The sequence below is a fragment of the Pseudozyma flocculosa genome, assembly GCF_000417875.1.
Source record: "Pseudozyma flocculosa PF-1 unplaced genomic scaffold scaffold00004, whole genome shotgun sequence".
NCBI classification, from domain to species: Eukaryota; Fungi; Basidiomycota; class Ustilaginomycetes; order Ustilaginales; family Ustilaginaceae; genus Pseudozyma; species Pseudozyma flocculosa.
Window position 1 is genome coordinate 566,032 of NW_006920872.1, and position 23,723 is coordinate 589,754.

The window sequence follows — 23,723 nt, forward strand, 5'->3', positions numbered from 1 at the left end:
ACCCCCCGCCAAGCCGAAAGCGGCGACGATGTGTGTTGGAAGCGAAGGTCGCAGCGGGCGCCAAACCCGGGCGTGCTCCCCTGGCCTAAGGCGCACGGGGCACTCTGCTCGGCTCAACTTTTTCCTGGCCCCCTCGACCTTTTTTTTTCCTCGAAATTTCTGCGCCCTTTGCTGATTCTGCTCTGCCTTTGCCTGGGCCGGCCCTTCTCTTGTGACAACCCAGGGTGGCTGGCACTGGGCGCGTCGCGTTGACGACCACGACGCGCGCACCGGCCACACTCGCAGGAAGCTGGACGGTGTGTTCGGATCCGCAGCTGTCAAGGGCCGCCGGCTGTCATCGACGAGCTTCTCGATCCCCTTTCCCCTACGTTACCCCGAGGTGGACGGCGGAGAGCGACGGAGCTGCTCCGACGCAGTAGACACCTGGGAATGCTGAGCTACCTTTGTAACAAAGAGCATGGTGTGTCTGTTCCCGATCGGATCGCGGCCAGCGCATCGACGGCTTCGGAATGTGGCCTGCCTGCCTGCGCTGCGCTGCACCGCGCGGTACCATGTCCCGACGGCCAGGCCATCGGGAAGCCGATCCGTCCATCTTCCACGACCTGCTTGCTGCCGCCCGGCCAACAGGCACCGATCACCACCACCACCTCACGGTAGCTGCTGCCTGACGCTGCCTCCTTTTCGATGCCATCGACCTCAATAGCGGAGCACCTGCTCCACCTCCTGGCCGCGGTGCCGTTTGAGGAAAAGCAGCGCCACACCTGGTCGAGCCTGGCGCTCTTCCTGCTGCCCATCCCGCTCCTCGTCCTCCAGCTCCATCTCCTCGTCCGCTACGATCCGCTGCGCACGCTCCCGCTCCGCCTCGCCCTCGTGCCCGCCATCGCGCTGCTCTCGCTCCCCGCCGCGTTCCACCGCTACTTTGACCTCGACGGCTCCGGCCAGGTGCGCGGCCAGGCGCAGCACTTCAACTTTGGCGCCGGCGTCTACAGCATCTATGCCATTGTGCGCTCCGTCGAGTGGGGCACGCAGTGTTCCAGGCCCAGGTTGAAGCGAGCCCCCGGCGTCGCCTCTGCCCCTGCCATAGATGCCTCACCCGAGAAGACGACAACGACGCCGGGAAAGTCGCACCGGCGGCAACGCGGCGACAATAATGGCGTCGGAGATGACACGCCCACGCTGCCCATCCTCTTCCCGGGCACCTGGACGCCCATCGAGCTCGACCTGCTCCAGAACATGCGCGGCGTCGGGTGGGAGTCTGGTACGCCGCTCTCTGCGCCCGCCCTGCCCGTGCCACGGTACAGGTACGTCGACCGGCTGCGCTGGGCGGCACGGCGGCTGCCCAACCTCATCGTCACCTACACCTGCCTCGACGCGCTGGCCGTCGTGATCCGGGACCAGCGCGTCTTCCCGCACATCGCCACCGTGCCGGGCACGAGCATCTGGACGGCCCCACCGGGCCTGTTTGGCAGCGCCCTCGGCCCCTACATCCTCACGGCCACGTTTGGGACCATGATCTACCTCGTCATCCAGTCGCACCACGCGCTCCTCAGCATCTTGATGGTCCTCCTCCTCCGAGACCTCCCATCGCGCTGGGACCCGCTGCCATTCGATGCGCCCCTCTTCGCCACATCGGTGCAGGATCTGTGGTCGAACCGGTGGCACCACCTCTTCCGTCAATCCTTCCTCCACGTCGCCTACAGCCCGGTCCGCACCGTCGCGGCCGCCGTCGTGGGCAGGAAGGCGGCGAGGGCGCTGGCCACATTTGCCGTCTTTGCCCTCTCGGCGCTGGTGCACGAGTGGGGCCAGTTGCCCATGTCGCCTCACTCGCGCCTCGGCATCACACAGACGGGCACCTTCTTCCTCGTCCAGGCCGTCGCCATCGTCCTCGAACACGCCTGGCGAGACGTCACGGGCACAAAGGTCCGTGGCCTCCCCGGCTGGATCTGGACGTTTGCCTTCCTCATCTACACCGGTACCATGCCGACCGACGTGAGTCGTCCACCTCCCGCTCTCCTCGCCCTCTCTCAGAAGAATGACGAGCGTAGCATGTCGTGCTGACCTCGCTTCCTCGATCTCGTCCCTCGTCTCTCGCCTTCGCTGCACCGGCCAGGAATGGACAAGGAGGGGTCTCCCGCTCTCGTGGGTCTTTACCCCCAAGTACACTCGGCCCTTTGTCGACTGGGCGGTAGACGTGGCCCAGCGCCGTTTCGGCCGCTAGATCTGCGCACTCGAGCACCAACCCGCCCCCCTAGACACGCTAATCGCTGCTTGCTTGCTAATCGGATGATGGTAGATGGATCGGACGCACCGGTCCTGGCCGATGTTGTCCATTCGTTGTCTGCCTGGACGGCGATGCAAGGCGGTCAAGAGGAGGTGAGCTACAAATACAGTGGCGGGACAGAGGTGACAAGTACATGCGACGAAGAGAACGCTGCGTGGGTATGTGGTGCGGCGTGGTAGGCTGCAGGGTGCCCGAGACGGAGAGAGGGAGAGGGAGAGAGAATAAAGGGTTGAGGGCGAGGAGGGACGGATGAGCCGTCAGATGTCGACGTAGCCGCTGGCCTGATCGGCGCCCGCGGATCCGTCGAGGCCATAGCCGCGGCCGCCCTGGTCGTAGGGGTCCATGCCCATGCGGCCGCCGTATCCGCCCACGTCGACGGTGCCTGCGCCGCTCATCTGCACCTCGGTGCGCCAGGCCTGCTTGAGGTCGCCTATCTGGGCTATCAACTTGGAGCAGCCTTGCTTGAGCGCGTCTGTTGGCGTGAGGGAGCCGTCGGTCTGTATCTTGACGAGCACCTTGGGTTCTAGAGGATGTGGTACTCTATACCCGCAGAACAGGATGGCGGGGTTGGCGAGCACGGCACTGTAGGGATGATAGAGCGTAGCGGAGGGGGGGAGGGGGGGTAAGGGTTAGCCGCTGCGGTCAGACTCGAGGTCATCGCGAAAGCGCGTGGCAAGTCTTGGGTGCAGGCGGTGGCCAGTCCCCGACAGCGATGCGCGATGCTCACTGCCTAAGCATGTTGCCCAGCGTGTGGTCCTCCTTGTTGAAGTAGAAGGTGGCCGCGTTGGGGATGCGCGTGTCCTCGACAATCTCGACGCGCTTCTCATCCGGACCCAGGATGAAGAGGTCGAAGCGGTTGGGCGCGTTGGTCATCCTGGCGGATCACCGGGAGGTCTGTTGTAGTCCAAATGGCGAGGGGATATAGGAGGGTACAGGATGAGTGACTCTGATCACGCCCGAAGAGTTGCGATGCGAGATCCGTCCCCTTCCGCGACGCTCCCTCCTCCGCCACGTCCCGTGCTCGCGGCCACGGCGAGACGGGTACCGCTGGATGGCTCATTTACCGTTGTATAGAAGTCATGCGACGGCAGCCCTCCCTCGACACGCTTTTCAGCGTTTGAGGGGGTCTTAGGCGCACCGCCTCCGACAGTGTGAATAATTTTGTAATCATCGCCGATCGGTCCAGCCTCTTTCCTCCATTGCTCCGCTTCCCTTGCCTGGGGCGTCCGAGCTCTGATGGACTGAGAGATTCGATGCGATGCGATGCGATGCGATGCTCACCTGGCTGCGTGCCCCGAGACGGGAGGAAAGCGGTAGACAGAGATAAGAGACAGACGAGCGAGCAGGGCCGAGGACTGGTGTCACGAACCCTTCCCTTGGCGGAGGGGAAGAAGAGAGGTGACGAGGAGGGGCGGGACGGGGTGAGGTGGTGGGTGAAGAGGAGAAGGAGGGAGGCTCGACATGCCCACGCCTTTTCTTCATCTCCGTCGTCTGCCAGCCTGCCTGCTTCTTTTCCGCGCTGCCGATCGCTCCCCTGCCAGCCTTTGGCCAACCAGATTGCGGCACCCAACTCGCGAGGGGTTCCTCTCGTGCGGATGGCGGTCTGGCGGGCTGCCACAAATCACAAGCAAGCTCGCTCGCCTGCGGGCCTGGCCTCGCGCTTTGCCGCAACCGGAAGCGGAGCGATGCCTGAGCCGGCAGTCGTCTGGGCCCGGCCACCCGCCCTCGCTCGCTCGTCTTCCCCGCACTTCCTGGCCTCGCTCGGCCCACGCAGTCAGCCTGCCTGCCTGCCCCTTCGCTCTCGAGCATCATCACTTCCTCCTCCTCCTCCACCACCACGTCCGCAACACTTCGCCCAGGCGGATCGATCGAATACCGGCAAACTCGAAGCTACCTTCCCAAGAGACACGCAGCGCAACGCCCACGCCGCCACCCGCAAGCATCCACCACCAGCCGGTCCAGAACACACCGAGATCCCAGCTAGCATCCATCCGGCAATGTCCGAGGCTTCCACATCGGCCGCAGGCGGGCAGATGGCCGCCGCCGGTGGTCCCCTGCGGCAGGACATGGTGGCCAGCGCCGTCAGCTTCCTCTCCGACCCCAAGGTCCAGTCGGCCAGCATGTCGCAGCGCGTCAGCTTCCTCGAGAGCAAGGGCCTTCGTCCCGCGGAGATCGACGAGGCGCTCAGGCAGGCTGGCCAGGGCGGTCCCGGCGCAGCGATGGCTCCTGGCGGCGGATCCTATGCCCAGTACGGCGCTCCTGCCCCCTACCACGCGCCCCCCTACGGTCAAATGTATGCCCAGCCACCACCCAACCAGCAGGGCCGCGACTGGAGGGACTGGTTCATCATGGCCGTCGTCTCTGGCACGATCGGCTACGGCGTCATCTCGCTGGCCAAGGTGAGTCCACAAGTTGCTAGCCAGCGCCCTCGATTGGGGGGCATCCTTTGAACCTGATCTGACCCTGTCCCACGGATCAACCGCTACCTTGTCCCGCCCCGCCTCCACCAATGCCTGCAGAAATACCTGATGCCGCATCTTCAGCCGCCGAACGCCAACGTGCTCGAGTCGGACCTCGACGCGCTCACTGCCAAGTACGACGAGGTGGCTGCGCAGCTGCAGGCGCTCGACGCCCAGACGCTCGCGGTCAAGCAGGGACTCGACGAGCAGAAGGCCGAGGTGGAAAAGGGGATCAAGGAGGTCGAGGACTGCGTCAAGGCGGTGCGGGACAATGAGAAGCGGAGGGACGACGAGATGGACCAGATCAAGCGCGACGTCGACAACATCAAGCGCGAGCTGGGCACCATGTTTGAGCAGACCAAGCAGGCGCAGACCAACTCGCTCTCGGAGCTGCAGACGGAGCTCAAGTCGCTCAAGTCGCTCTTGGTCTCGCGCGGCTCGATGGGCGCAGGCGGCGCGGCCGGTGGAGCGCCACCCGCGCCGGCGTACGGCACCGGACGCATGTACAGCTCCGGCTACGGCCCTGGGTACGGCTCCCCGTCGCTCGGCACGCCGGGAGAGGTGACGCCGCCGCAGCTTCCCAAGCCCTCGATTCCGGCGTGGCAGCTGGCGGGCGCTGGTTCCGGCTCACCCTCGACCCCCTCGACCACGGCGACGACGACGACGACGACGACGCCTCCCGCCAAGCCCGCTGAAGCCGATGCATCGACGTCGACATCGACGGGCACCTCTGTGACGGCAACGACGGCTAGCGAGCAGTCGGCCGCGGACGACGCCGGCTCCAACGACAAGACGACCGAGGGATCCGATAATTAGCCAGTCTCTGCGCGCCCATCCTCTTTGTTGCTTTCAGCCGAAACCACGCCACCGGTAGCAAGATTGAACCAAAGGCGACAGCGGGAGCGTGCTTGTGAGATGGGAATGATGGCGGCAAGGTCTCGTCGACGTCTCGCGCGTGTCAGGCGGCCGAGCGTCTGCTAGCTCCTGAATGACAGACAGAGAGTTTGGCCTGCAGAGCCCTGATCGCAGCCGTCGCCGCCAAGATATCTGGAGAGGGCGTGGGAAGTACGGAAGGCAATCGAGCGGTAGCCAGAGCCAGAGCAAACAGGTCTGCGGCATGCTTGGCTGGCAATGGAGCTTGACAGACCTGAGGCGCACGATGTCGGTCGTGTGCGGCGCCATAGGACGGAATGGCGTCAAGTTGCGATGCGGCCGGAGAAGTCGTGGCTCGTACAAGCTCGTCTTGCGCTCAGTCGCGGGCGGTACGGTGCGAGGCCAGGCCGGGGCGGCTGTCATGGCGCGGTAGCGTGTACGACGTACGTTTGTTTGGCCCCGGACCGCCGGCCACCGGCGGCATCAAGGTGGGTTTCCCTCGCCCTCGCCCTCGCACCCCACCCGGCCTTGCTTTCTTCTCGTCCATCGCTTGTTGCCAGCCTGCCCGGCAACCTCGTTCCTCGATCGATTGATGAATAGATCCAGGCACTCTGAATGGCCCGGGGGCCCGCAAAGTGCAATCCTCGGACACTGTGCCCAAAGCTCGAGGCCGGCCTGGACGGTGCCAAAGGGACGACGAGATGGGTTCAAAGAAAGACTGACTGAGGAGTCGGCCGCCCCGCTCCGCTCCGCTCCCCGCCCCGCCCCCCTCTTCGCTCGGTGTGGGCGCCGTTTGAAATCAAGGCGATGAGAGGTGGACAGAGGGGAACGTGGGCCTCGGCCAGCCAGTTAGCCGTCGAAAAAGCCAAAAAACTCAAATTCACCGCCAGCCAGCGCAGCCTGGCACACAGAGGAAGGGGGCGCAAGCGGACACCCAGCCAGCCCAGCCTGGCCCCAAAGGGGGGGCCGAGGGGGCAGGGGTGGGACAACGGCCAGCCCCGCGACCGACAACCAACGTCACCACCACCACCACCATCACCCAGCCGTCCATCTGCTCGCTCTCCATCTCTGCACAGCTCGCACCATCTACACACCAGCTAGCTTCTAAACCGCTGCCCCAAGCTCATCGCCTGCCTCTCGGCCTTCTTACACGGGAAACCTCACCGGACCATCACTGCTCACGCTTTCGACAGTCAAGAGCCAAGCTACGCCTTCGCCTTCGCCAAGCCAAGCCAATACAACCCCCCAACCTTGCTTCTTCCCCACTCCCCTTCGTCGGAGCTTCCCCCCAGACACCCTCGCAAAAGTACAAACCTATGGTTGACCCCAGTTGTAGACCCTACTCCCACGCGAATACGTGAGTAGACCATGCTCAACCGCACCACCACACCTCCTGGGCGTCGGCCCTGGCTTGGCAGACGCGGGCCACGCCTGGGCTCCTTCCCGCTCTTGCACGGCGACCCGGTCATCTGACTCACGTCTCATCGACTCGACGACCACCTCGCTCTCCCTCCTTCGTCCGATTCCGGCAAATCCACCCGCTCGCACATGTAGTAGCCTGAACAGCCCTGCGGCAGGCTGCCTCTTGATCGGACAGCTGCTTCTCTTCTTGGACTCTTCCGACCGACCACCCTAAGGTCGCTTGCACAGCCATACACTTTACCGAAACGTCGACGCCGCCTCTCCTCGTCGCCAAAGCCGCCGAGCCTCCTGACAGCCCCCTGATCAGAGCTTCGCCGCTTCCGCACAGCAACGCACGCCAGCCTCGTTTCCATTCGCCTGTTGGACGCCACCGCGAACAAAGCTCCCACGAGCCGCCTTCGCCCTCCAAAGACGGATACCGCCCAGCCCAGCCGACGCACTTGTGCGACCACGCCAGCGTCTTGCGCCTTGGACCTCACCTTGACACGCCCTCACCTGCTCACGCTCAGAGGTAGTCAACTCATGATTGGCCACCTCGGCTTTCTGCAACGACTGCGCCGCTCCCAGCCCTAGACCCTCCACCACCTTCCACCTAACCCTGGGGCTGCCAACCACCTCTCTCCTCTCTCCCCCTCCCACTCGCTCGCACTCTCCACCACTCAGGCCACTGCGATCACCACCGCCCTCTTCGCCGTTCCTCCCCGTCACGCTCGACTTCGTCATAGACCGACGAATCGCCCTTTCTTTCCGACCTGACCTTCTACCGTCCTGCTCCATCTCCTGCCGTACCATTTTCGCCCCGCTAATCCGCCAATCATGGTCGCCCTCGCACTCCCTCGCCGCAACAAAGAGTCTGCCTCGCGGCCCAGCACCCCTCTGACGGACTCGCCCCCGAGCACCGCCCACCATGTCCAGTCAGCTAGCCTCGACCCTGAGCTGGCGGCCAAGCAGCCCAAGCGCTCCTCGAGCTTCGGCAAGGGCCTCGGCCTGGCCTCGCTCACCAACAGCATGTCGCGCGCCGGCGATGTCATGCATGGCTTCGGCAGGAACCGAAGCGGCGCCTCTACCCCTAGCTCCCCCGCCCTGGCCAGCCCCGCCTCCGAGACTGTCAATGGTGCGGCTTCGATTCTCGGAGGACCGCCTTCCGCTTCCATGGGACCGCCCGCTACCCCGGACCCCTCGCACCTCACTCAATTCTCTTTGAAGCTGAGCGACCTTGTCAACAAGGCGTTTGTTCCCTGCGCTTCCGGTGCTGCACCCTCGCAGGTCCCCGGCATGGCTGCCGGTATGGCAGGGGCGGCCAAAAGCGCTGCAAGCGGTCACGGCGCCTTTCACGGCGTGCCCAAGATCCAGAACATTGCCTACGAGGGCAAGAGGCTGCCGGACAAGGTCAAAATCCTCGAGATTGCCCACACCGTGGTCGGCGAGCTTCGCTACGCCGAGAGCGTCGACCCTTACCTGCTGCGAGCCGTGTCGCGCCAGATCCTCAAGGCCTTGACCCTGTTCGCCGCCCGCATCGACTCGCTGCTCGTCTCGCCCACCAAGGACCCTCAGGCCCTCCGGATCCCGACCAACCCCAAGGAGGGCACGCATCTTCCGCCGGCACTCGAGTTCAACATCGGCCTGGTGACGCTCGAGTGGATCGTCGAAGACAGCCTGGAGAGGTGCATCGAGGGCGATCGCGATGCCCAGGGCGAGCTCATCGCCGACGAGCACGGGAATGTCCTCGCCGGCATGCCTCACTTCGTCTCCGAGATCCTCACTCCCGTCCGCAAGAAGATGGAGGGCACCATCCTCCACGTCATCCAGCCCCTGCTCGCCCAGACCAAGGCCAGTCTGACCCGCTGCATCTCGGCTGCGGTGCCTTCGCCGTTCGTCAATCCCATCAACCTGTCGCCCTCGCTGACGCCCGGCGCGTCGGCCAGCATGAACGAGATCCCGGGCGCTGCGCCTGCGACGGTGCCTGGAAACGCCTCGCCGCCTCAGAAGGCCGCGGATGTTGCAGCGTCTGGGCCCATCGCTTCTGACGGCCTCAGCTCAGCCTGGCTCCGCGAGCTCGAGGCTCGTCTGGAGGGCATCCGCCGTATGCTCGTGCCCAGGATCGAAGAGAGGTGCGGACAGGATGGCGAGGGCTGGTTCATCTCGGTCGCCATCCACGTCATCTGGAAGGGCCTCCTGATCCTGACCTCGAGGTCGGTCGCCTTGCCTTCGAGCGACACGACGGCGAGCTTCGCGCTGGGTTCCGTCATCCAGCAGGTGACGAGCGACAGCCAGAAGCGCACACCGAGCCCGGCTCAGCTCACTCAGGCGCTCAAGTCTGTAGGAATGGGCGTGACCAAGCCAAAGGCGCCCAAGGACGGCTCGGGCTCGGTGCCCGAGTCCGGCCGACAGACCCCGTCGCAGCTGGGTGCCCCGCTCTCGTCGGACCATGCCAAGCTGCCGCCCATCTCTCAGGTCAGCCGCAAGCACGTGGCTCACCAGATTGCGGAACTCCAGGCTTTTGAGAAGCTCCTGGTCCGCTTCTGTGAGGGCTTTCTGCGAAAGAGCACGGGTACCCAGAAGAAGGCCAAGCTGCACCGGCGCGCCAAGCTGCCCTTCTTCGCCTCGCAGAACCAGAGCACGGACCTGAGCCTGGATCTCGACGACTATAACCCGGACGACGAGGACGAGCTGGCTCGAGCCGCGCTGGCCGAGGCGATGCATGCCCTCAAGAGCACCATCATCGTGCTGCAGACGACCGAAAAGGAGCCCAGGGCGATCTGCGCCGCCCTCGAGCAGATGGCTGGCGGCGACGCCGATGAAGGCAGTGGCGACTACGCGCCTTCGTTGACTTCGGAGGCGGCGCGTGCGCTCGATGCGATCCCAAACCTGCCGCTGGCTCAACTCCTCTACAACCGCCTACCACTCGGCATCGGCCGCTTGGAGCTGCCGACGCCGCCGGCCATCTTTGGCTACACCTGGTCCGAGTACGAGCGCGCCATCGCCGGCTTTGCCGGTGGCCAGACCTGGGCTCAGGCTCTGGCCGTCCGGATGAAGCCCGAGGTCGAGGCTGCCTGGCCCGTCATCGCCCGCCGCGAGGCCGAGCGCATTGCAAGCTTGGAGAAAGTAGCGAAGCAGGCCGGCACGTCCGTCCGGCTGCCGTTCGACTCGCGCCGGCCTGATGCTGCGGCAACGGGGAGGGGCCTGCCTCGCAGCCGCAGCGGTGCAAGGGCGTCGACCCTTGCCGTCAGCACTCTGCCGCCGGCGGCGAGCAGCAGCACCGATCCCTCGGATGCCGAGAGCGACACCTCGGTCCAGATTGATGAGACCATGACCCAGTCGGTCCCCAACCTCGACCACAAGTCGAGCGACCTCGGCGCCACCCATGGGTCGAACAAGCCCGCGCGGTCTTCCGACACCGACCTCAGCTCGTCGAAGACGCCGAGCCCATCGGATGAGGCTGTTCGTTTCCGTGACGCCAGCGGCGCCACCTCTGCTGGGCTGGCAGCAGGTGGCGACGACACCGTGGGCGGTGTGACCGCATCGCCACCGCCGATGTCGCCTAACGTGCTCGCCGGCGACGTCGCCGGCAAGGTCGCTTCCGCGGGTGAGGTCAAGGCGAGCGTGCCGCCCAAGTTTTGGCGGAGGAGCAGCTCCAACAGCAAGAGCGGGTTCCACCTCGCCCTTTCGAGCCTCTCGCGTTCGTCGTCGCCCAAGCCACGCGGCCGCGCGACGTCGGGCGGCTCTTCGACCGGCTCAGCCTCGGACAATGGCCAGTCCATCTCTTCGAACTCCGCCATCGCTACCGGCACCGGTGCCGGCACCGGCACAGCGACTGCCAACGCCGCGGGCGCCGCCGCCGCCGCTGCAGGAAGCGGCGTGCATGGCATCGGCGGCGCGGCGGGGTTCGGCACGGATCGGTCGGCTTCGGTATCGTCGCAGCGCACCGACGCCTCTGCCGACGAGGCCGACGACCTGGCACGCAGCATCGATGCCGTCAGGAGGGAGGCCGAGCTGGAGCGCAAGTCGCTCACCGTGTTTGCGCGTGCCCTCGAATACGTCAGCCAGGGCCAGGTCGCCATTGTCCTCGACCCGCAGCAGCAGTTGCAGCAGCGGTAGCGACGACGACGACGTCAGCAGCCGTTGCCCCCTTCACCCGACATCTCGCCCTTCCACATGTGGTCATTCGAGCCACCCCTTGCCCTTTCCTTTCTATCGCACCATCGACAACCGCAGCGCAGGCCCCGCCCCGCCCCATCCTTCGTATCTAGAGTCGCATACCGGATTTCGTTTCGTCCTTCGCTTGGATTTGCACAGCATCTCCTCTTCTTTCCATTCCTGCCCATCCTCGATTTGCCTTGCCTTCCCGTTTCCGGATCCCAGTACGACGCTTACCCACCTCCTTGCCCTGCTCTCGGCGTTGGCGGTACATCGCATAGAAGAACGGAGCCACGTCAGTCGAGTCGGACCCACACACCCTCGTCTCCGTCCCTTGGTCTTTGTTATTCAATCCGCCTCTGTAACGTCATTGCAACGTCGTCGACGACCTGATATGGAGGCAATGTGGATACGCCCGCTCGCTCGCTGTTGGAGCATTATGGATTGAAAGTCTGTCGCTGCGAGCGAGAGAGAATGGAGCGACGAAGGCTGACGAGGCGAAATAGGCGTTTGTTGTAGCGTGCTGGATGGGAGGGGTGCGAGAGGTCGACGGGTACGTTGGGTTGGGTTGGAACGATTGGAAAGATGATGCCTGGTTCTAGTCGAGTTTCTTGGCGCGGTAGAGGACTGTTGGTAAGGCATGCAGAGGCAAGGCGGGCAGGATGGAAGGGGATGAGCGTCTGGTCCTTCCCCGACTCTCTGTCCGAGACGCAGGGCGGCAAAAGGATGGCGACTTACGGATGTAGGCGACCGAATCTAGCGCGGCGATGGCAAGGGCAATGGGTGGCAAAGGGTCAAGAGGGGACAAAGAGAGAGTCACGTCAGCCTACCCTTCCTCGTCGACGAGCCGCACAGCAACGACCACGGCCGCGACGACGCAGCAAGCCCAGCCAGGCACGGGCACTCACCCTCTCCGCCTCCATCGAGCGTCATGATCTTTTCGCGCGGCACGACCGACACCCTGTCGTCGTCAAACTTGTACCACTCCTCGTCCTTTTCGGTGCGGTCAAACTTGCTCGTCGCGCCGCGCTTGACCGAGGCGGCGGCGCCCGCCGAGTCGGAATCGTCGTCGTCCTTTCGCACCCAAGAAATGTAGTGGCCCGCATCGGCGGCGGCGCCCTTGTGCGTGACGATGCCCACCAGCTCGTAGAGGGCCGACGGGTTGGCGCCAATGTCGGCCCGCAGGTCGGCGTGGATCGAGGCGTCGACCTCGGCGCGCTCCTTGCTTCGCAGCTCAATCTCCTCCTCGTCCGTCAGCGCATGGCCCAGCTTCGAGTCGCCGCCGCCGCCGGTGGTAGCTGAGGTCAGCGCCTCCTCGGCACCGTCGACGGCCATGGGATCGGTAGGCCGAGGCGCATCGGCCGACGCCGTCGCCGTCCCGCTGAGGGAGCTCGGGTCGGCGGCGGCCGCGGCGTCCGTCTTTGTCTCGGCCTCCTTCTTGGCCTTGGCCCTCCGCCGGATCTTTGCGCGCTCGTCGCGGTCCTTTTCGAACTTCTTGATGGCGAGCGTCGTCGACTTGACCTTTTCCTTGAGCTCGTCGGTGAGGAAGGGCGTGGCGTCGAGCTCAAAGGGGAACTTGACCTTGCGCATGATCTTGGTCTTCTTGTTGATGTCGCGCCGCCAGTAGAAGCGGACAAAGTGGGTGGCCAGGTAGGCCGGCAGCCGGTCGATGCGGCTCGTCTCGTTGTAGACGGCCGAGCGGCCGAGGGAGCTCGACTGCTTCTCAATCTGCTGGTTGAGCGAGTCGAGGATGCCCGACGTCATCTCGTTGGTGGTGCTCGAGATGTTGCACTGCACCATGCTGAACGGGTCCTTTGAAAACGTCGGCTCCTCGTCGGGCGCCTCGGGCGACGACCGCTTGATGACCATGTGGCCCGTCATGTACTGCTGCACAAACTTCTGCGCAACGTCGTGCGAGCCGCCAGCGGCGCTGTCGGCGTTGGCGGGCAGGCCCTTGAGGCTGTTCTGGAGCGCCTGGATGATCCTGACCCAGACCTCTTCGGCGTCCTGCTGGGCGTAGCCCCCGCCCTCCCTCGACATTTCGGCAAACTGGGGCGCCACCTGGCGGAGGATGCTGAGAAAGGCAATGGGCGGGAAGGCCTCGGTGGTTTGGCCGAGGTTCTTGTAGAGGTCGCGCAGGGCGGCGGTGAGGTTCGACTCGCCATCGGCGCCGCCGAGGGTGCCGCCGAAGCGGTTGAGGGCCACCTGCAGCTCCGGGATGGCGCGGAGGACCTGGAGGGTCGAGTTGAGGTAACAGGTGTTGCCCAGATTCGTGAGGCCGGCCTTTGTGCGCGTGGCCTCGGCGAGCTGCGAGTCGGTCATGTCCTCGAGGAAGGTGATTGGGCCGGTGGGCGCCTTGGGCAGCTCTCCTGCGGTGCCGATGACCATGAAGGTCTGGCCCTGCGGGTGCGTAGGGTTGGCCGAGGGGCGAAAGAGGGACAGGTGGGCGTGTGTCAGTCGAAGCGAGCTCTGGCGTCGAGCGTGGCAGGAGAGGAGAGGGCGGGGAGTACTCACGGCCCTTGCGCCGATCTTTGAGAGGTCCGAGTCGTCCTTGAGCATGCCGCCCTTGATCATGACCTTTTGCCTCTCTGGGGGCACGCCCGTCTTTTCGTAGATGGCCTGCTTGAAGGCGGTGGCGGGCTGCGACGGCTCCAAGGAGATGTCGTGCTGCGTGAAGAGGGGGAGGGAGGAACGAGGCGAGGCGGGGTGAGGGGAGGGGGACAGGGGGCGTCAGTCTGGTCGTCTGTGTACGACGTGGGTCTGGTGGCGTGGATCGAGACGGGGTACGCACCACCTTGCCATTGTGCTTGACTTTGACGGGAATGGAGGTCATCTTTGCCATCGGGGTGTGGACGCGGTTGAGATGGAGGGTGAGGTGAGGAGGGTGGTGCGATGGTGATGGCCAAGAAGAACGGGGGTTGGGTGGTGAGCCCTTGGGTCTCTCGCCACCACCAGCTGCTGGGCCGCTGGGCCGCTGGGCCGCTGCCCCGTGCTCCCCACACTGAACTCATTCAGTCGGGCTGGCGTCACCCTCCAGACCCAAAAGTCAGAGGGCCGAGCAGGGCCAGGCCAGGCCAGCCGTGTGGAGCAACACGCGCCAGAGGGCAGATCTAAGAGGCAGACGTAGGCCGACGCGCACGCCGCCACCGCAACGATCACAAATCCCGGATCCGAGCAGCCCCCACAGCTCAGCCAGACGCAGCAGCAGCAGTCTGCCCTATCCTTACTCCTTCGACGATGTGGTTTGGCAAAGTGTGCGACACGGAGGCAGGCATGACAAGGTACAAGTACAGGGTGCGAGGGACAGAAACAACGACGACGGCCGAGCACGGGGGCCACACTAGGGTCCAAGACGAGCCGGGCGATCCAAGACTCAGAGCAGGTCGAAGTCGTCCAGCTGCAATGTCGCACACGGTTACCCCAGGACAAGAGAGAGAGAGAGAGGAGCGAGCGGCATCAGCGCCTGCTAAACTCCAAGCGGTCAACTCGAAGGCCGGGCACAGCGCCCAACTCACCTCGTCGTTGTACTTGGCAATCGTCCGCTTGAGCTTGCTCGTATCCACCCATGTCACGCTGGCAACAGTAGGGCAGAGGGAGCGTGGAGCGAAACAGGGCGCCAGTCAGCCAGATCCTGCAGCTAGTCACGCAAAGCCGAAGACCCGCTGTCAAACTCACAAGTCCTCCATGTTGCGCGTGACGGCAAACGCGGGGTCAGTGATGGTGTCGGGGCCGACACGGACGTGGCCCTGCTCCACGTACTTGACCGCCTAGCGACGGGGCGGAGGCAAGCAAGGTAGCGCCGTCCAGACAAGAGGAGAGGAACTCAGCAAGAGGAGCAGGAGAAGAGCAAGACCAGGCTCAGGGCGTCGGGCGTGTGACGCCGCCGTGCCGAGACTCACCTGTCCGACAGTCTGGGCCATACGCAGGCGGACCATGACGACGGGCAGCCTCCTGCGGCAAAAGGCGCTGACATTGAGGTTGTTGGTGATGTCGCTCATCTTGGCGCCAGTATTGATCAGGCCCATGTCGTACAGCTTGCCCAGCAGGCTGTCCTCGTGCTTGACCCGGAACGGATCTTGGGCCGGCAGCGTAGAGAGGCGAAGGGCGAGGTGGTGGATGCGTCCGACCAACTTGTTGTACCTAAGGGGAGGGGAGACGGCAGCAGAGTGCAGAAAGGTGGAAGCGGGTGTCAGTCGGCGCTGATCGGAGAGCCAGACGGCTCCTGGCCGCTGCCAGGCGCGGCTGCGAGCGCCGGATGCTCACTTGTGGTAGTCGTCGCGGTCCTGGATGTGGTAGCGCCTCATGATCTTGATCTCCCGCATCCCCGCATCGGACTTCCATTGGATAAAGTCATGCCTGTACGGGAGAGCCAAGGCAGGACAAGGCGGCGCGGTATGGGGGATGGTCAGTCAAGCTGGGAGCGAGATCAAGAGCGACCCAGATGCGGCGGGTCCAGGGTGGACGGTGCGCCACTCACTTCTTGAGCAGCTTCTGCTCGTGGTACTTGAGCTGCCTCATTGTCGACTATTCGTTTGGGTCTATCGCAGCGGGTACGAGGTGTGCTTTTGAGCTCTGCGTGGGATCCTATGGGAGGGGACGAGGATGAGGAGGACGATGAGGCCAAGCGGCAGGTAGCTGCGAAGGTGGCACGAGGCAGGCAGGTGGCAGGGCCCGCTCCCGAATTTTTCTGGCCGGGCCCAGCCCAGCAGCCCTTGCCTCGCGTGCCCCGAGTCCCGAGAGGCTGAGCGGATTTTGGCAAAAATTTGGCAAACGGCGGGCGGGCGGCGGCGGCGGCGGCGGCCCCTTCTTCTCGCTGGCTCGCGCTCCCTCACTCGCCCGCTCCTCACCCCTCTCTCGCGACCCGTCCTCCACCCCGTCCACCATTCTCTACCCGGACATCGCCCGCTGGCTGCCCCAGTTTACGCCCCTCACGAACCCGTCATCGACTAGGCCATACCTCGGAGGCGCTTGATCAACAAACCACACCACCCCTGCCCCCCTCCTCCCCCCGTCCACGCTCGCCGCCATGGGAAAGCAAGGCAAGCAGACGAAAAAGTTCCTCAAGACAAAGGTAGGTCTCGGCGCCTCGAGACCTGCAACACTCAGCCCGACCCTCGCAGCTAGACTCTGACTGTTTCGATACATCTTTCTGCCCTTCTTGCCGTCGCTGTCCGTTCCGCAGTTTGACGCGACGATAAAGAAGCGCCGCGAGCATCAGAAGAAGAGGGCCGTCATCGAGCGGGCAGACGCCGCCAAAAAGGCAAAGGCGCTCCGATCCGGAAAGAAGAACAAGAAGCCCTCCAACAACGATGTCGAGTCCGGGACAGACGACGACGAGGCAGAGGACATCGTCGCCCAGATGGGCGATGGCTCCGACGACGAGGCCGGCCCCAGCAAGGCCGCTGGAAAGTTTACCGGCATGAGCGTCGACGACTTCCTCGGCGGCGGATTCAAGAAGGGCATGGACGGTGCAGACGGGCAGGCCGGCGGGGACGACGACGAGGACGATGACGAGGACGAAGAGGACGCCGACTCGCTTGGCGACATCGAGGAGATGACCGACGATGAGTCTGGCCACGTGCAGGACCTCGAGAAGCTCAAAGCCAAGGATCCCGAATTCTACAAGTACCTCCAGGAGAACGACCAGGACCTGCTCAACTTTGGTGCGGACGGCGACGAGGACGAGGACGAGGCCGACGAAGATGACGAGATGTCCGACGACGATGACGAGGAGTCTGCAAAGGGCAAGGGGAAGCACAAGGTCGCCGACGAGGGCGCGCAGCGGGTCACGCTCAAGATGCTCAGCGAGTGGCAGAAGGACATGCTCAAGTCGAGGTCGATCAAGGCGCTGCGCAAGCTGCTCCTCGCCTTCCGCTGCGCCGTGCGTGTCGGCGAGAAGGCCAACAATCAGGACGAGGACGCGCCGTTTGTCGTCGACGACTCCAAGGTCTTCAACAAGGTCGTCCTCACCACGCTCAAGTACACGCCCGTCGTTCTCCAGCACCATGCTCCCGTCAAGAAGACCAACGGAGGCCGCTTCAAGCTGCCCCTCAACAGCAAGAAGTGGTCCCATGTCAAGAAGCCGCTGCAGAGCTACTTTTCCAGCCTCTTTACGCTGCTCCGGACGCTGCCCGAGCAGAAGATGCTCTACGTCGTCGTCTCCGAGAGCGAGAGGATGGTGCCCTACGTCACCTACAACAAGAAGACGACCAAGGAGTACATCAGGGTGAGTGGGGGCGCAGCGCGCGAGACATTCAGGTTGCTACCCTTTGAGCTGCGAGGGCAACGCTGACTTATGAAGTGTCTCGCCGCTCTCTGCACTTTTCGCCTGCCCCGCAGCGCATGCTCGAGCTCTGGTCCTCGGCCGAGGACGATGTACGGATGGCGGCCTTCCTGGCTCTCCGACGCCTGGCGGCGGGCAGCGACGACGACGTGCTCGAGCAGTGCCTGCGCGGCGTCTACTCGTCGTTTGTCAAGAGCACCAAGCAGACGTCGACGCACACGATGCCGAGCATCAACCTCATGAAGAACTCGGCGGCCGAGCTCTACTCGCTCGACCCCGAGGCGAGCTACCGCCAGGCGTTTGGCTTTATCCGCCAGCTGGCCATCCACCTGCGCAACTGCATCAAGACCAAGACCAAGGACTCGTTCAAGGCGGTGCTCAACTGGCAGTACGTGCACTGCGTCGACTTCTGGTCGCAGGTGCTGTCTGCGTCGTGCGACACCGAGGTGGTGGCGACGCGGGGTCAGAGCGCGCTGCAGCCGCTCATCTATCCTCTGGTGCAGGTGGCGACGGGCGTCGTGGGGCTGGTGCCGACGTCGCGCTACTTTCCCTTCCGGCTGCACGTGCTGCGTTCGCTGCAGCGCATCATCAGCCGCACGGGTACCTACGTGCCCATCATCCCGTCGATCCTGGGCATCTTTGATTCTCCAGAGTTCCACCGCAAGCCCAAGGGGTCGACGCTGGCGCCGATGGACTTTGAGACGTCGATCCGCGCGCCGACCAACTACATCCGGACGCGCGTCTACGCCGACCAGCTGGCCGACGAGACGTGCTTCCTGCTGACCGAGTTCCTTGCGTCGCAGTCGCGCTCGATTGCGTTCCCCGAGGTGGTGATCCCCGCGACGGTTCAGATCAAACGCGGGCTCAAGACGTATACCAACGCCAAGCTGGTGTCGTCGCTCAAGAACCTGCTGGACAAGGTGGCGCAGAACTCGGTGTGGATCCAGAAGCGGAGGGACAAGGTCGAGTTTGCGCCCAACGACCTGCGGGCACTCGAGGGGTTCCTCAAGCAAGGCGCGGGCGACGAGGGGAGCAAGGAGACGCCGCTCGAGGTGGCGTTTAGGCTGGCCAAGAAGGTGCGAGACCAGAAGAGGAAGCTGCTGATGCAGCACGAGCACGTCATCGGCGACGACGGCGAGGAGAGCGAAGAGGACGACGAGGACGAGGACGAGGACGAGGACGAGGACGATGAGGATGAGGAGATGGACGAGGACGACGAGTGAGGGCGCGGATTGCCCTTGGCTGGCTGCTTGTGTGCATGTACGATACGAGGGTCGAGCTTGAAAAGCACTGGCGAGCCTGCTCCCGAGGTCCACGAGAACGTGCTGTACTCTCTTGCGAGCCGGTGCAGTTGGTGCGACGGTGGATTCGTCTGCTCTCGCGACCAAGCGCTGACTCTTTTGGCCGAGATGGTGTACGTGTTGCACTCGAGCTGTGACTGCGGGACGCGTCGCGGGCGACGGTGGCGTGGGCGGCGCGGCCTGCCAACACGGCCCTCGAGCCTCCACCTCTCTGTGCGTTTGCTGCTGCTGCGCGTTTGACAGGTTGCCACCGCACCGCTCCGTTTGCGCGCGCTCCCTCTCTCTCTCTCTCTCTCTCCGCCGCCACCACCACCAACACCCACCAAAGTGCCAGTCTCATCTCCTCCGTGCGAAGCAGTACCGCGCCGTCTCGAGCCACGCCTATCTTGGCTCGGCGATCCGACGCTATGATCACCGCCACAAGCTCGCCTCGGTCCGCGTCCCCCGCCCGCCGGTAGCACACCTCCTCGACAACCAACGGCGCCGGGCGACCGCCTCTGTTTAGCAACGGAGCTCCGCAATACGGCCATGCAGACGGGCAGACAACAACAGGACAATGGCCGCGCCGCCAGCCTGCCACCGCCTCCGCAGCCATCGGCGGGCGAGCCACCGGACAGGGACTTCTTCGCATCGGGACAGGCTTCCCCGGCCACCTCAGCCGTCGACCTTCCCAATGGTCGTCCAGCGACGCCCCGCGCGACGCATGCTACCACTGCTGCTGCCTCTGCCTCCACGCCGCTCTCCAAGCACCCGCACATCTCCCTGCCCGGCATCAGCCCTGAAGTCAGGAGCCCGGCAGCCAGCCTGGTCAGACCGCCGCCGCCGAGGCGGCCGGCGCAGCTCAATGGCGCACCTAGTGGCAGCCCCACTCCCTCCTCGTCCCATCTCTCGTCGCAGGTCACCTCAAGCATCTCATCGGGCGGACATCCATCCACTCCTGCCACCTCGACCCGCAAGCCTCTGCACAGCCTCGTCCCTCCCACACCTCCCTCCCTCGCCAGCTCCCGCGATACCCCTCCCTCGCAGCGCAAGCGCGTCAGGCTCGACGTCGAAGCCGACGACGACACCTCGCCCGCCCAACTGCCCCTCTCTGGACTCTCCAGACCGCTGCCACCCCCCACACCTACCCCGTCTTCCGCCGCCGCCGCAGCTCGTCCAACACTGTCTATGTCCACGCCAGCGACGCCGCTGCGGCCCCTCAACCCGCTCAGCATCCAAGACATGCAGCGCATCCTTCCGCCAGAACAGCTGCATCCCCCGGATCCTCGCACTCGAACTCGGCCTGATGCTGCCCACGCCCCGATCACGGATCAACCCCTCCGCGGCCTTGGAACCATGCGCCCCCCGCCCCTGGCACCACCGCCAATAGAGACGGAACCGATGCCGTGGTCGTACCGCTACCTTCGCACAGGCTTACCCGAGCTCGACGCGCGCTTTGGCAGATCGTACGAGGCGGTACAGACCGCCATCGATATCCGCAGTGAGACCGAGATCGGAACGACGGAAGGGGCCGAAGCAGGCCCTTCAAACCTGGCGGCTGCCGTCGACCGCATGTGCGTCGGCATACCTTCTGGCTCGGCGATCGAGGTAATCGGGCCGCCCGGATCCGGCAAGACGGCCTTTTGCGTCCAGATGGCGGTCCAGGAACGCATCGACAGCCTGGTCTCTACCAGGATCGAGATGTGGCGCCATGATCAAGCGGGCGGGCCCACGGAAACAGAGATTACGGAAGAGGAACGGAACCGAGCGCTGTTCGCGGAAGAGTACTGGGATGCCGAGCTCACCAGCTCAAACCAGGTGGTGCTCATAGACACCGAGGGCGGCATGCTGCCAGAGAGGATCCTGGACGCCGTCTGGAGCAAGGTACTTCCGCTATGGACGCAACACTCTGGCAGCGAGCGCGAGCAGGACGCACATCGGGTGCCCGCGCACCGGCAAGCCCGGCACGAAAAGGCCAGGCGGCGCAGCGCTCCCGAGGTGGTTCGGAGGCTGGTCATGGCCGTGCTGGCGGGCCTCCACGTCTCGCGGGTGACCAGGACGGCCGAGCTGGTGGCCACGCTCTCGATGCTGCGGCCAAGCGAGGATCAGGTGGTGGCGCAGCTGAAAGCCGAAGCTGCCAGAGCGCGTCGACCCGCATCCGGCGGCGGCGGCGGCGGCGGATCACAGCGGCGCCGACGGCACCCACAAGAGGGCAGCCCTGTGCAGCTCGAAGATGCTGGTGGCTTCACGCCCATCCTGCCACCTCGGACGTCGCTGATCGTCATCGACTCGATCTCGCACCCGCTACGATCGCAGCCCGCCGACGCAGAGGAACGGATGGCGCGCGAGATTCTCCTGAGGCAGCTGAGGCAGCTCCAGTCGCTCGTCAATGAGCCGATGCTCGGACTCAAGCGGACGTCGTCGGATACGAGCACCGAGGAAGCCGAGAGGCGGTACCCGCTGACGCTGGTCTGCACCAACCAGATGTCGGTGCGCCTCTTTTCCTCGACGGGCTCCACGTCCAACTTCACGTCCAAGGGAGCAATCTCGATGCTGACGCCTTCACTGGCAGGGCCACAGGAGAGCCGGAGGGGCCAGCACGACCACCAGGCCCAGCCCAGCGTCGCCCTGGGCGGACCGCCCGTCGCACCGCCGCGCTCCGCCTCGTCGTCGTCGTCGTCTTCGTCGGCATCGATGCCGGCGTCGTCGCCGTACTCGTCGTTTGCATCGACACCGTCGACGATGATGGCGGCCATGATGATGGGCGAGTCCGGTGGCGGTGTCGGTGGAGGAGGAGGAGGAGGGGTGTACGGCATGGGGCAGCATCTGGCTGCGTCGGCGCAGTTTCAGAGGACGGTCTACCAGGGCGCTACGAGTGCATTGGACGTCAACGTGTGGCGCGTCATGCTCAAGAGGGAGGGCGTCTGGGGCGATAGGTGCGTCCCATCCCATCCGTCCCGTTGTGTTGCGTTGCATCGCGTGGCATCGCGTGGCATAGGCCGACCGACATCCTCCCGGGGCGCCATGTCACGCGTCTGCTCGGCGCGATTGACAATACTGACCTTGTCCTCGTCCCGCTCCTCTTTCCCCCCGCTCTCCTCCTCAAATCACTCCCGGTTCTTCTCGCCCTTTGGCAGGGTGGCGCAGATCATCGCGATACCGCGCCACCTGGCCGAGCAGGTACCCCGTCTGTTTGAGATCGCACGGCAGCCCACCCGTCCCCGCGCTGCCGCTGCCGCTCCCGCCGGCGCTGGTGGCACGGCATCCGAGGCGGCGGTGCGAGGCGAAACCGGCCGCGAAGACGACGATGACGACGAGGATGACGTGGATCGACTTCGGGTTAAGCTGCGCGCCCTCCTCGCCACCCTGCGCGACGAGGCGCGTCGCCCCATCCCCTTTGTCGTCACCGTGAGTCGACGTAGAAACCGCCCCTCCCCCCCTTGCATCACCCACCCAATCGGGCTGACTTTCTTCTCGCTCCCTTCATCGTTCCCTCACCCGCCCCCCGTCTCCGCTATTTCCCCTCGCTCGACCGCTCCCTCGATGGCAGGCCGCGGGACTCGTTTCCGTCTCGCCGGACGAGTAAAGGTCGATGTGGGAACGGATGAATTAACCGAGATGCCTAAGAAACGAGGTGAGATATCGGATCGTCCATCGTGACGGGTCTTGTTGAGACTCGGAAAGTGGGGAAAGGGGAGGGGGGTATGGTACACCTGGACACGGACGGAAGCGCGGGGACGGACAAGGATGGCAGGAGAGTGCAACGCGGCGCAGAGCCGGGGGGCCGGAGCGAGCGGGCGGGCGGGCGGTGGAGCTACTTGTGCTGCTGGACAAACGGCGACGAGGGCGGCGGGGGCGGGGTCCAGTGCTCGAGGCCGAGGGCGTCTTCCAACCTAGCGAGACCCTCGAGCATCTCGTCGCGCTTCAAGCTAAACGTCATCCTGAACACGCCCGGCGTAGGGTGGTGGTAGTTCGAGGCCGGGGTGAGGCAGACTTGGCGCTCGAGGATGCGGCGCCACAGGAGCGCCTCGGCCTCGTGCTCGGTGCGTCCGCCCGCGGCGGCGACGGCGAGGTGCGGCGAGAGGTCAATGAGGACAAAGTGGCCCGCGTTGGAGGCCACGTAGCCGATGGCGTGGTGCCGGCACCAGGCACGCGCCAGGGCGTAGGCCCACGACAGGCGCGCCCGGTTGAGGGCGATAAAGGGCTTGTAGAAGCTCTCGTCGAGGAGGAGGTGCGAAAAGAGGGCATCGGCCGCCGACGAGACCATGTACAGCTTGCCCGTGCTCTTCATGGCCGAGATGAGCCGGCTGGAGAGGGCGAGGCGCAGGAAGAGAGGCAGAGGCAGAGGCAGGGGGCGCCATCACGTCAGCGTTGCGGGGTCACTTCTCTCTCTCCAGGGCCCCTGCAAGACCGCTTTCCTCGATTCAATGTGCGATTTTGAAACGAGAGTAGGACTCACGGGTTGTGCTGGCTGACGAGCATACCGATACGGAGTCCGTTCATGCCCCAGTCCTTGGAGGCGCTCGTGATGATGTGGACGCTGCCCGGGTGAAGTCCGGCCTCGTTCTGCCAGTCGATGGCGAGGGCGCTGATGAAGCGCTGCGGCTCGGCGTCGTCGTCGGTGGGGAAGACGGAGAGGGCGTAGATTTCGTCAAAGATGAGGTGCAGGCCGCGCTCGGCGGCGAAGCGGCCGTAGTGGACGAGGGCGGCGCGGTCGTAGCACCGGCCGACGGGGTTGTGCGGGTTGCACACGACGACGGCGCGGATGGGCACGCCGCTGGCCTGCGACGACGAGTAGGCGGATGCGAAGCCGCGCAGCGCCGAGGGCCCCGCGAACGACGAAGGCTCGGTGCCGTCGCCGTCCGGGCTGAAGACGGGCACGCAGCGCACCTGGGAGCGCGTGGCAAAGTCGGCGTCGAAGCCGTTGTAGTAGGGGGCGGCGCACAGGAAACCTTCGCCGGGATCGGCGATGTGCTCGGGCGATCTGG

General features: G+C 64.9%; 9 protein-coding genes across 9 annotated transcripts in view; 5 read left to right on the forward strand and 4 right to left on the reverse strand.

The window, feature by feature from the left end:
• Positions 1-684: 684 nt before the first annotated feature.
• On the forward strand, positions 685-2,218 carry PFL1_01676 (uncharacterized protein; the record flags this gene model as incomplete). Its single annotated transcript, XM_007879186.1, has 2 exons — positions 685-1,989; positions 2,111-2,218. 2 exons carry the CDS (start codon positions 685-687, stop codon positions 2,216-2,218), a joined length of 1,413 nt encoding a protein of 470 aa, XP_007877377.1.
• A 320-nt stretch (positions 2,219-2,538) lies between these two features.
• PFL1_01677 (uncharacterized protein) lies at positions 2,539-3,154 on the reverse strand (the record flags this gene model as incomplete). The annotated part of the gene is made up of 2 exons (XM_007879187.1): positions 2,539-2,863; positions 3,009-3,154. The coding sequence occupies 2 exons, from the start codon at positions 3,152-3,154 to the stop codon at positions 2,539-2,541; spliced, it is 471 nt and encodes a 156-aa protein (XP_007877378.1).
• Positions 3,155-4,278: 1,124 nt separating this feature from the next.
• Positions 4,279-5,556, forward strand: PFL1_01678 (uncharacterized protein; the record flags this gene model as incomplete). The annotated part of the gene is made up of 2 exons (XM_007879188.1): positions 4,279-4,680; positions 4,801-5,556. The coding sequence occupies 2 exons, from the start codon at positions 4,279-4,281 to the stop codon at positions 5,554-5,556; spliced, it is 1,158 nt and encodes a 385-aa protein (XP_007877379.1).
• A 2,295-nt stretch (positions 5,557-7,851) lies between these two features.
• PFL1_01679 (uncharacterized protein) lies at positions 7,852-11,133 on the forward strand (the record flags this gene model as incomplete). Its single annotated transcript, XM_007879189.1, has 1 exon — positions 7,852-11,133. The coding sequence occupies one exon, from the start codon at positions 7,852-7,854 to the stop codon at positions 11,131-11,133; it is 3,282 nt and encodes a 1,093-aa protein (XP_007877380.1).
• Positions 11,134-11,770: 637 nt separating this feature from the next.
• PFL1_01680 (uncharacterized protein) lies at positions 11,771-14,005 on the reverse strand (the record flags this gene model as incomplete). Its single annotated transcript, XM_007879190.1, has 5 exons — positions 11,771-11,799; positions 11,911-11,928; positions 12,081-13,572; positions 13,687-13,839; positions 13,964-14,005. 5 exons carry the CDS (start codon positions 14,003-14,005, stop codon positions 11,771-11,773), a joined length of 1,734 nt encoding a protein of 577 aa, XP_007877381.1.
• Positions 14,006-14,545: 540 nt separating this feature from the next.
• Positions 14,546-15,690, reverse strand: PFL1_01681 (uncharacterized protein; the record flags this gene model as incomplete). The annotated part of the gene is made up of 6 exons (XM_007879191.1): positions 14,546-14,569; positions 14,688-14,745; positions 14,848-14,939; positions 15,072-15,312; positions 15,436-15,528; positions 15,650-15,690. 6 exons carry the CDS (start codon positions 15,688-15,690, stop codon positions 14,546-14,548), a joined length of 549 nt encoding a protein of 182 aa, XP_007877382.1.
• Positions 15,691-16,198: 508 nt separating this feature from the next.
• Positions 16,199-18,678, forward strand: PFL1_01682 (uncharacterized protein; the record flags this gene model as incomplete). Its single annotated transcript, XM_007879192.1, has 3 exons — positions 16,199-16,243; positions 16,355-17,398; positions 17,512-18,678. The coding sequence occupies 3 exons, from the start codon at positions 16,199-16,201 to the stop codon at positions 18,676-18,678; spliced, it is 2,256 nt and encodes a 751-aa protein (XP_007877383.1).
• A 606-nt stretch (positions 18,679-19,284) lies between these two features.
• Positions 19,285-22,321, forward strand: PFL1_01683 (uncharacterized protein; the record flags this gene model as incomplete). Its single annotated transcript, XM_007879193.1, has 3 exons — positions 19,285-21,671; positions 21,873-22,143; positions 22,286-22,321. The coding sequence occupies 3 exons, from the start codon at positions 19,285-19,287 to the stop codon at positions 22,319-22,321; spliced, it is 2,694 nt and encodes an 897-aa protein (XP_007877384.1).
• A 228-nt stretch (positions 22,322-22,549) lies between these two features.
• PFL1_01684 (uncharacterized protein) overlaps positions 22,550-23,723 on the reverse strand; it is a gene marked incomplete at both ends in the record, with an annotated part of 1,964 nt that continues 790 nt past the window's right edge. Inside the window, 2 exons of the mRNA XM_007879194.1 lie at positions 22,550-23,042; positions 23,195-23,719. Of these exons, the coding sequence (XP_007877385.1) occupies positions 22,550-23,042; positions 23,195-23,719 (1,018 nt within the window). The remainder of the gene's footprint in view (positions 23,043-23,194; positions 23,720-23,723) is intronic.